The 12,006-nt window shown below is 48.8% G+C and overlaps 1 protein-coding gene across 1 annotated transcript in view; it reads right to left on the bottom strand.

Moving 5' to 3' along the window:
* The window catches only part of ANO2 (anoctamin 2), a 341,658-nt gene that overhangs the window by 153,245 nt on the left and 176,407 nt on the right, over window positions 1-12,006 (bottom strand). Inside the window, exons 13-14 of the mRNA XM_024992694.2 lie at window positions 9,107-9,189; window positions 1,661-1,771 (exon numbers count right to left, since the gene is read on the bottom strand). Coding sequence (XP_024848462.1) covers window positions 1,661-1,771; window positions 9,107-9,189 — 194 coding nt within the window. The remainder of the gene's footprint in view (window positions 1-1,660; window positions 1,772-9,106; window positions 9,190-12,006) is intronic.

Below are 12,006 nucleotides of genomic sequence, written 5' to 3'. Positions count from 1 at the left end.
GCTTTGAGCTCTGCATTATCAACAGTGTAATGAAAATAAATGTTGAATGCTGAAACATAAACGTATGTATCATTCATAATGCATTCAGATGTCTTTCAATAATTCATGGTTCCTGAAAGTTATTTCACCCATCATGTATATATATCCAAGTAGTGCTTAAGTCAGAACCACAGTCTCAACGTACGCAGATTCAGCTCCTCGGCATTCCCGTCTATGGAATTAAAATTAAATGAGTCAGTGGTCAATAAAAGTTACGTGTGATTTCCATAGAATTACCCAATGTGTATTACCCTGGGGTGGAGAAAGGGGGCTGCATGAGATTGCCAGAGTCGACAGGATACAATATGCTCGCTTTCTGATGAAGCTGGTGGCGACGATTACTCTTCCCTAAGAATGAACCATTTTTCTCCCCAAATAATTGGTGGTCTTTGACTCACTGTTTTCTAGGGAAAAATAATTCAGACAGGCCACCCCCTTTCTCTTCTAAGTCCTGTTTCTTTTATAAAAAAAAAAAAGGAAGAAAGCAAGCTAGCATTCTGGGCTCAAAAACACCACATTCTTCTGTATTGGTGCTTGAATAAATTTGCATGTTAACATGAATGGTTCCAACTTAAAGAATGTAAAATTAAATAAAATTTGAATTCGAATCCAAAATGGAGAAAAGACACATGTAAAAACAACAGATTGTCGATCTCGTTGATTTTTTTCAGGAACCAGATTAGGAAAGACATAAACACACATACACACACACACACACACACTCACACACACACACACACTTGGTTTCAAAAAGGGTGGCATGCAGAGGAGACCGGCACTGCCAAAGAGGAGTCTCCCCCGAACCCCCACCTCACAGGGACTGAGAGTATTTACGGATCACAGTGCAGTTTCTGAAGCTCTGTTGTGATGTTTGAATGCCACCCAAAAACTCAGAAAACGACTCACGAGCCAAGTTCACCATCGCCTCTCTACTTTGGAGGCCCATCCAGAGAAAATGAAATGTGAGGAACGGCGTATGAGCAGCTCAGGCAAACACAGGCTCAAGTGCGCCTCTGCCAGCCCTAAGAGCCATTTCTCAATTCATCCTTGAATTGTAGTTAGATGCCCAGACTGTCAGAGACAGGCCTGGGTTGGAATCCCTGATCCACACCCCCCATTCACTGGCTGGGTGACCTCCGGCCAATGACTTAATTTGTGCACATAACTTTTTTCATTAGCTTTCATTTACAGAAAAATTGTGCCAGCTTCATAAATTTATTGCAAGAATAAAATGCGCTGAGAACAGCGTCTGGCCCGTATCAGGAACTCGGGGAGGGCTAGCTGTCACTGAGATGGTTGGTCTGGCAGTGGTTGCTATTGTTATGCACCGTGTAGGTGATGAAGTCCAGAAGAACCAGGCCTGAAATGGCTTCTTGCTTTTCCGACCGGGTCTCCCATTTCGTCCAGACACTACCACCCAGGAAAGAGATAAATCGAGTTGTGGCAGAAGCCTGCTCCCCACGAGCTCTGCCCTCTGGACAATGAGGGATATTATCAAGCTTTCTTCCCATCCTGTCCCACCACTGTCAGCCCTTCTTGTCCACAAAGGCATTCCCAGTGCAATGACAACAGGATCTTAAGAAATAAACAGGATGGTGAGCACCAAGCGCCGGCATCTTACCTCATCCTCAGCCTCAGTCCCACTGGTTCCCAGTTTCCGGACCACAGACTTGTTGCTCTCCTTCAGCATTTTCTCGCGAACTTTCGTTTCATACTCAGGCCGGGAATGCTCCTAAAACCCAGAGTCAAAGAGTGGTTAGTACACAGGTAGGGCAGCCTTGGCCTGCAGGGCAGAACCAGACACCACATGGACAGTGAGTCAGGACACGGGACCGGACGCTATGGGACGAAAGCTGCCACACCACTAACAACCACCACACCACTCACAACCACCACACCACACACGACTGCCACACTACACACAACTGCCACAGTATACCCCACTGCCACACCACATGACCACCATACCACACACAACCACCACACCACACATGACTGCCACACCACACACGACCACTCCACCACACACGACCACAACACCTCACCACACACGACCACCACACTACACGCGACCACCACACTACACACAACTGCCACAGTATACCCCACTGCCACACCACAGGACCGCCATACTACACACACAACCACCACACCACACATGACTGCCACACCACACACAACCATTCCACCACACGCGACCACCACATCACACACAACCACCACACTACACACAACTGCCACAGTATACACCACTGCCACACCACATGACCGCCATACTACACACAACCACCACAACACATATGACAGCCACACTACACACGACTACCACACCACATGACTGCCATACCTCACACAACCGCCACACCACACACGACCGCCGCACCACACACGACCGCCACACCGCAGGCATCCACCCCACCACAACAACTGCCATACCACACCCATCCACGAGGCGTCTAGACCAGGAAAACCAGGAACACAACGTGGCAGGAAAGGAGGACACACGACAGTTGTTATCACACTGAAAACCAAACCTGAGCACGTTCCTGGGGGCAGTGCCAGTGTTGAGAAAAGAGAGAGGAAGCGTTAACAAGCAGCTGATACAGACAGGAGCCCTGAGCTGCACACAGCAGTGAGCAAAGGCTGCCTCCAGCCACCCCACCATCTATCCTCAGCCTCCACTGTAGTTTCAATAAGCCCAGTCCCAGCTGGAGAAACAGATGTGCCCCACAGCTGGATGTTAGGGCAAGGACCGAGTGTCTTCCTCAAGTCATTCTTCTGCAAGCTAAAAATGGCGGCCAATAAACATCAAAGCTAAAGGCGGCCACAGGGAATCTTAAAACTTGCTTGCCTGGACCTGTTTCCTGTTCAGTCTAGGTGAGTAACTCACTGGCAAGTGCACCGGTGCTCAGGAGACATCCCCGGGGCCACTCAGCAACACAAACCTGAACAGTGAGTCACCAGGCATGAGAAAGAGAGCCTGGCTCGTTGGAAAGACCACAGTCCCAGCAACTCAGAGGCTGGGACAGGAAGATGCACGGCTGACTTCAAAGAGAACTTAACGGTGTAAGTTAAGTGTCTTCCCTGCAGCTTTCAAGGACCAATATCCAGGATGTGAGGACTTCACATTCCTGCAACATTTACCGAGAACTCCCAGGCAGGGATCCCAGAGCTGGGTCTCAGCAGACTCAGAGAACACACATTCCCTTATCACTGCTCATGCCTCAGAGATTCCGAAAGCCAACAAGCTAGGCTCCTTATCTATCTCTGACTTTCCTGGGAAATGCCATGATGCTGGAGAGGAGAAACTACACGCGTGACTCATAAGAATAACTGATATAAGAGAGAAGGAGCTATTCCAGAATTCTGAAGGCTTCCCATCATCAACCAGTCTCCAGGATGCAGTCCACCCTGAGAGGTGGGACCTTCTCTGCCTGCTGAACCACAGGCGGCGGTGCCTCTCTCAAAACCTTCGAGTTTTATAGCTTGTACGACATGTAGTTCTTGATCACGTTTTTTTTTAAAATTATTTCCTAGTTGTTCTGCGTGTGAGAGTCTTTACATCCTAATATAAGAATCTGCTATCTGGTCTGCACTATTTTGTGCTTCTCACAGTAATTAGCACCATAGGGAGCACACAGAAATCCCTAAATGCTTGTGCAGTTCACTTCGTTTGGTCTCTCCTCTTCATCCATCCTCCAACATAGCACTTCCTAATGTGTGTGCCAGGAGAGTTTGGGGTTAAAAAAGGATTCCAGGCTCGAACTGATTGGAAAACTCCATACAACATGTCACCTGAGAGTCACAAAGAGCCTAATAAAAGCTCTGAAAAGGTTCTCCTGTAAAGACACCTGCTGAATATTCTTCAGCCCAGCAGGTCCCACAAAACTTCTTTTACTTCCAGCAAATAACATCCTGCAGAAATACTCTGAGAAGCACAGTGTGACCTTTTCCTCCATGGCCTCTGAAATCCAGTTGCTTTTCTTCTATATGATCGCTATGGAAGATTTTAACTATAAAATAATAGCTGAGTGTTTTTGTTGAGTACCAGAATCTGGATTCCAAAGACCTTCAAGCAAGACTTGCTTTCACCCTGTCACCCACTGCAGAGGAGCTTCAGGGCCTTCTCTTCTGATGAGAGGAGGCTCCTGACCAGTCCCTGATTTTCCAAAGATGGGACATCACATAGAGGCACCTCCCAGTTGTGACTGTGGCCCCCGCACCATACTCTGGGCCCCAGTTCAGATCCCCCTCATTTGTTTAGAAGAAGCCAAGAGCTCTTGGCACATAGGAGTCCAAGGCTCTGAAAGCGGAGTCTTAGGCTTCTCTGCTTTGCAACTGAAGCAAGGTCAGACAAGGATCTCCCTGCTTACAGTCAAGAAGATCAGGTTAGGTCACAAGATTCCTCAAAGGCAGGGAGCTGGATCAATGATCTCCCAGCCAGAGTAGCATCTAGACCCCCATGAGCATGGCTCCAACATATCCAGCTGTGGGCAGGTCATCATTAAACATAGCCTCCCTAGATGGGTGGTCTGATGCCAAGTCATCACAAATACATAACCCTCCCACAAAGCTTTGGGAAATATTTCACAAAGCTGCTTCCATCTGTTTGATCCCTCAGGAGCTGTCCTGAAGAGAGGGCCTAGGCCAGCTCAGAACCAGTCTTTGCTGATCTACAGAGGTAAATCTGCAGATGCAATCAACAAAGGTCTCCCTCCAAGAGCCATCAAGCACCTCCTGTTCTCTGAGCCTGTAGGAGCTCTTTTCCAGGTTCTGAGGCTACATACAAGGTCCTTCCTCTCCAGGAGCTTATCCCGAAGTCAAGGAAGGTGACAGTAACCAAACAAACCCACCAATAAGAAGCCAGCAGGTGGGGACTCAGAGCAGCAAGAGAAATGTCAGGCTGGCCGCTTCAGAAAGGGGATTTAGGGAAGGTATGGATGTGAGAGTTGGACCATAAAAAGGTTGAGCACTGAAGAACTGATGCCTTCAAATTGTGGTGCTGGAGAAGACTCTTGAGAGCCCCTTGGACTGAAAGGAGATCAAACCAGTCTATCCTAAAGGAAGTCAATTCTGAATATTCATTGGAAGGACTGGTGCTGAAGTTGAACCTCCAACACTATGGCCACCTGATGCAAAGAGCTGACTCATTGGAAAAGACCCTGATGCTGTGAAAGATTGAGGGCAAGAGGAGAAGGGGACGACAGAGGATGAGATGGCTGGACGGCATCACCAACTGAACAGACATGAGTCTGAGCAAACTCTGGGAGATAATGGAGGACACGGAAGCCTGGCGTGCTGCAGTCCATGGGGTCGCAAAGCGTCAGACATGACTTAGAGACTGAACGACGACAGCAGCCGGAGGAGGGTAACGCTGGGACAGGAAAGCCAAGAAAGAATCAGGTCAGGTGGAGACTGGCACCTTCAAGGCAGCAGAAAGAGCCAGTGCAAAGCCTAGAAGGAGCCGTGGAGAGAAGGCAGATCCAGGAGGCTGGAATTTCCAGAGGAGGAGAAGGCCACCATGAGCTGGGCTCAGAGAGGAGGCAGGAGGCTGTGTCTTATGTGATGGGAAGCCGTTAGGGACAGCTAAGCCTGACATGGTAGATGTGGATGGGAGAAATGGAGGGGAGGACTCTATGCCCAAATAAGGCCACTCTTTGAGGGGTCCCAAGGACACCTGGGGCCTGAAGGCAGAAGGTAATTGGGCAAGAGAGGTGGCCAAGATGAAGACCACCCCGCTTCACAGCAAAGACTCATGAGGTCTGGCAGAAGGCTCCTTCAACAGGCTCCAAAGGAGTCTCTTGGGACGTCTCTGCTGGTTCCACAAGGAGGCCCCTCGACCTGAGGCTGCTGACGCAGGACGTGGGTTCTCCGGCCTCCTTCCCCATTCCCCTGCTCATTTCCATGGTGTCCCATGTGGAGGGGGCACCCCAAGCGGGAGGGACAGAGGGTGGATGTCTCTGGTCTCTGTGTGAGTTAGCACCCTCATCTCCCACACATTTCCTAATAAAGACCACAGGAAAGAAGGCTGTCTGGGGGCTCTGTCTGTACAGCTGCCTACGGGAGGATTCCTGAGACTTGGAGATCAGAGAAACAGCTCTAATCATAACCTTCAAGGACTCCTGCATCCCTCTCCCCAAAGCCCAGGTAGTATTTGCCATTCTCTTGCTCCTCATTTGAACATAGGTTAGGGCTTCCCTGGTGGCTCAGACGGTAAAGAATCTGCCCACGTGACGGAGATCAGAGCTTGACCTCTGGGTGAGGAAAATCCCCTGGAAAAGGAAATGGGAACCCATTTCAGTATTCTTGTCTGGGAAATCCCATGGACAGAAGAGCCTGGAGGGCTACAGCTCATGAGGTCGCAAAGAGTTGGACACAACTGAGCAACTAACACTAAATCTGCCCCCGACACTTCATATAAGTCCCAGGGTGGGTCACAAATACCTGCCAATCTTGCCTTCAGTGCCTTCTCATGACCTAAGGAGACACAGCAGCAATCAGGACGCTCCCTGGCCTGACCACCAGCCTGCATTTGCTGTTCTGCCCCCCACTGCAGCCCAATCCCTTTTCCCTGCAGCCAACGACACTTCCCAGGCATCTCACTACCTTTGAGCCACACATGAGCTTCCCCAGATCAATGGTCCTGTTGGCTGTTTCCTCATATGGGTACCCGTTCTTCCCTTTGCTCCTCATTAAAATTCAACCAGTCTCCAAAACCTTGATTTTTTGTTGTTGTTTAGTTGTGATCTTATAGACTGCAGCACACCAGGCTTCCCTGTCTTTCACTATCTCCTAGAGTTTGCTCAAATTCATGTCCATTTAGTCAGTGATACCATCTAACCATCTCATCCTCTGCCGCCCCCTTCTCCTTCTGCCTTAAGTCTATTGTTTTTAAGCATTCTTTTAGGCCAGAAATAATTTCTCTCAAACTCACTGTTGTATTCTAAATATTCAGAGACCAGAGAGTCCCTTAGCTGAATTCAGTCCTTTGAAGATGCTCAAAGACCATGTCTGTGGGATTGCCACACCCCAAATCAGAACCTGGTCCATAGTAGTTGTTTGATGTGCATGTTCAGATTTAACTCAATTTAAAGTGTGTTTAATATCCAAGTCCAAAAATCTAAATACCTGGAAGCAAAGACACAGCTGTCCTCCCTTCTCCCGATCACGCCTGCCCCGAGTCTGGTGCACAGGGACACATAAACAATGCTTGCAGAACTGATCCACCCCCAGGAACCTCACACAGAGAGCCTGTCAGGACCAGCGCCTTGTGCCAGGGTGAACCCAGGCTTGGTCAGGCCCCTCTCAGCCTGCACAGGAGTTCCTGAAGTCAGGCCCCTCCCAAGACTTGACCATGGCTCATCGGTTAAACAGGAAACAGGAAACCTGGTTACAAGAAACAAAAATGGATTAACATCTCACTCCTGCCAGGGGCCCAAGACTGAGATTTCCAGGGCACCGAGTCCTGATAGATGCCTTTCTCCATGTGAGTGTGTTCACACATCCTCTCTACAGAGAGACTTGATGGCTTCCTCAATGCTACTCGGAAGACACACTTGGCCTGTTTCTGGCCTCACACAGGCTTAGGTGCCAAGAAGCTTCTTCTTTTCCTTGGAGACCTCAGAGTCCTGGCCTTAAGAGAAGGGAGCTGTGCCCCCACCCTCTTCCCACATCCAGCTACAGCCCTCTCCTCTCTCTTCTCTCCTCTCTCCCTTTCTGTCTCTGGAATGAAATGGAACAGGACAAAATCACCCACACAGTCCAACTCTGACAGCTCTTTCCATTGGAAGCACTGCTTTGGCCACTTTTCCCCAAGAAATGCAATTGCCTTCATTATTCTGCATTGTTTATCTTCTTAACTAATTTGTATCCACTCTGAAGGCAGAATCCATATGTACATTCTCTCATTTGCCACAGAATCTGCAATGTTATGAGTCCCCAGGTATACACTTAACGCAGAAGACTGGGGATAGAGTGAGCATGTGAACTCAATCCATGGCCATCGAATGCCCACCTGCTCAAAGGCAAGCTGAATACCTGGAGCTTTAAGGAGAGGGGAGGATGCTGTATCACAGACCAGGGAGCCACACAGACTTGGGAGCAAGACTAAACTGGGGGTGTCACTAGCTTGGATCAAAGCATCAGGGTCACAGAGCCAAGGGTCCCTAGTCTCCAAGGCAACAGACATCAATAAGTGATGGAGAATACAGAAAAGGTCAGCTCTACACGAGGCCACCATATGCTCGTGGCCAGCCAGTCCATGGTACTCAAAATACTGGGGGTGCCTCCTGGACCTCTGGACACTGTCCCACCACCTCATTGACAATGCCCACAGCATCGCGAGTGCCTAGCTAATATTCACTTCTGCTATTCAGGCAATGGCAGCAAGTGGGAATAGATAACATGAGCAACCGTGCCCATGCTGGTCATCGTCAACTCCAATATCATCAGGGGCCCTAGTTCTCAAATGAGCCCCAAGGGTAGGTCAGTTACTTTCATCCTTTAAACAACATCTGTCCATAAAACTTGACTCTGAAAGAACCTACGCTTTCTCTTAGCTCATGTTCCCATGTCACATCTGCTGACAAGGTACTGGGTGAGTGGTTCTTTCCTTTTCCATGAACATCAAAGGCACCTGGGACCCATGCCTCCACCCGACCCCCAGCAGGCTACCAGGGGCATCCAGACACGTCCATATAACACGTCTGGGTCACAGCCTCTTGCTTCATGCTCTCAAGAACCAATGAGACAGGAGGTGGAAGAATGTTGAATTGAACCTCAAGGCTACGGCAAGGCTTCTCGTGCCATTTTTTCCCACCAAGGGTCACCAGCACATCTGGCTACCCATCAAGTCTGAGGTCTTACAGGTCAAGAGAAGATAGATGATTTCAACTCTTGGCCTCAGTGCCTATCAACCCTGGCTTAGCCCATGGAGCCAAGCTAGGAAAGGGGTCACAGCAAGACTTGGCAGGTGACCAGCTCCTGTGAGAGCAAAGAAAGTAGCTATTTCACTCAAGATGATTTATTTCCAGAGGCAAAGCAAAGCAGAAATCCAAAGAGAACTCACTTCTTCCTCTTCAATGCCAGTCAGGTCCCAGAAGTAGCCCAGTCGCATCTGTAATCGCTTCCAGTTTTCAAGAAACATGGTAGCTTGAAAAGAAAGAAAAAATTCTATTAATTTTGAAGAGTGGATTGAGAGCACCCTTAGGGTTCACCCCATGGAGGATACACACTGAATATTAGTCGCTCAGTCATGTCCGACTCTTTGTGACCCCCCAGGCAATAGCCTGCCAAGCATCTCTGTCCATGGTATTTTCCAGGCAAGAATACTGGAGTGGGTGCCATTCCCTTCTCCAGGGGATCTTCCCGACTCAAGGATCGAACTCAGGTTTTCTGCATTGCAAGCCACCAGGGAAGCCCCATTTCTAGGTTATAAGAAAAGCTTAAACACTGATCTCAAGACATAAAGGAGCCTATTATACAGAATGAAGTAAGCCAGAAAGAAAAACACCAATACAGTATACTAATGCATATATATGGAATTTAGAAAGATGGTAACGATAACCCTGATGCGAGACAGCAAAAGAGACACAGATGTATAGAACAGTCTTTTGAACTCTGTGGGAGAGGGAGAGGGTGGGATGATTTGGGAGAATGGCACTGAAACATGTATAATATCATATATGAAATGAATCACCAGTCCAGGTTCGATGCATGATACAGGATGCTTGGAGCTGGTGCACTGGGATGACCCAGAGGGGTGGTACAGGGAGGGAGGTGGAAGGGGGTTCAGGATGGGGAACACATGTACACCTGTGGCAGATTCATGTTGATGTATGGCAAAACCAATACAATATTGTAAAGCAATTATCCTCCAATTAAAATAAATAAATTTATATTAAAAATTAAAAATAATAAAAAATTTTTTAAGAAATAAAGGAAGAATACAAGCATTAAAAAAAAGTAAGAAATTGGAATGATGGCTTGTAGCCTTTTTAGACAAACCTCATCTTCCCTACATGCTCTCTCTTCCTGCACCTTCCTCTCACTTTTTTCTCCATCTTTCTGTCCCCCGCACAACTTCCCTTTCCTGAGCCTGAATCATCTCATCCTGAGATTACGTCACATCTCCTAATAATTCTACCTGAGTCCAGGGTCTCAGACTTCCACTCCATCCCGCAGGCAGCTGGGAGATGCAGCTCCCAGAAGTGACATTCATTCATTCTCCAAGCAAATATCTGTTGAATGCCTATCATCCAGACACACCGGTCAGTTTGCCCACTCCAACCACCACAGCCCTTGAAGGGCAGCCCAACATGCTCCAGAAAGAACCAATTCCCTCAGCCCTGAAGCCATGGCTTCTTTAGATCAGGATTGGACACCTGATCCTGCTGATGGGGCCAATCAGACTCTCTTTTGAAAACTGAAACTAAGAGACACAAAAAGAAATGGGACAAACCACGTAGCGTGTGAAGAAAGGAGAAAGGTTCCTTATAGTTCCTCCTGCTCCAGTTCCCTAGGCGCCTGGCTGTACTTCATCTCCTGCATCCACAAGCTTGCTTCTTACTTTCTTATAGTCCCTTGTCATTTGAGCAAGCTTGAATGGATTTCCTAACTTGAAAAACCTGACCTCAGGTACCTGCGACATACGAAACACTGCTCAAGACATCGTGAGGAGCTTAGGTGAAAATGATGTGGATTTTGCTCTCAAGTGATTTAGTCTATCAGGAGAGATTTTAAATAACGACTGTACAAAGCATAAAGTGATCAGGGACTTACACACAGCACAGATAAAGGGCTGTGGGCATACAGAAGAGGGGGTGCCCGCTGCCGGAGTATCTAAGCTGAGCCTTGAAGAGTAATGGCATTCAGGCAGTGCTGAGGGGCAGGGAGAAGGAGGCCAACAATGCCTCAAACTTGCAGCAGGTCCCTATTGTCAAGATTCTTCCCTCTGGATACAGAGAATGAGTGAATCTGGTCCATCCCGTCTGTCCCCATCCATTCCCACCGTCTGTCAGCACACACCTCTCATCTGCACTCTCAGGCATCACCTCATTGCCCTCTTCATCCCCAGCTTGTACAAACTGTCCCTGTCCCATGCCACACTCCAGTGCTGCCTTCACCGTTTCCTGACCAGCTCAAGCACCATAAGGTAAGACTCCCAGGCGCCCACTCCTCTGCACTCCTACAGCCCTTAGGTCTGGTGTGCTGGAAATGGAAGGGATGTGACAGTCCCTGAGGACACCCCTACCCCACTACATCACCCCCAGTAACAGCCTAGGTGCCCTGCCTTGCCTGCCATGCCAGACCATCGATTGCAACTCAGGTCTGCAGCATACAAATAGGACTGCAAACTCTTCTTCAACTGCTACGTGTCTCTGCTCACCTGGGGCACTGCACAGGGCTGAGCCCAGCGAACACTGAGAGCCTGATCAAGCATGTGGTTCCTTGAAGCTGCATGTTTCACTTGGTGCTACACTGCGGTGCATGGGTCTGTACATCGCTGGTGGTCCAGGGGTTAAGACTGCACTTCCAGTGCAGGGGTCACAGGTTCCCTGGTCAGGGAATTAAGATCCCACATGCCTCACAGTGTAGGGTGAAAAAAATCTGTATCTTTGGTTCCTGGGATCTGAGACCTTTTCCTTTTGTGTGTGTGCACCCCGACCTCTGGACCCCAGCCATGGCTTGGGGATGCTCTCCAAACTGGGGGAATGCCTCTCCTTTCCCTGTGCTGCTCCCAGTGCCCGAGGAGGGCTCTGCACACCAACTGTGGTCTCCATGAAAGAGAGAAGTCAGAACGGGAGCAGACGATGGGGTAATAGAGTCCCTGAGACTTAGAGAACGAACATGGTTGCCGGGGGCAAGAATGAGGGAAAAGAATATTTAGGGAGTTTGGGGTGGACATATACACGCTGCTGTATTTTAAATCGGTAACCAACAAAGACCCGCTGCACGACACAGGGAGCT

Source organism: Bos taurus, chromosome 5, assembly GCF_002263795.3.
Source record: "Bos taurus isolate L1 Dominette 01449 registration number 42190680 breed Hereford chromosome 5, ARS-UCD2.0, whole genome shotgun sequence".
NCBI lineage: Eukaryota > Metazoa > Chordata > Mammalia > Artiodactyla > Bovidae > Bos > Bos taurus.
Note: the sequence above shows the minus strand (reverse complement) of the source record. Positions and strands in the feature narration are given on the sequence as shown.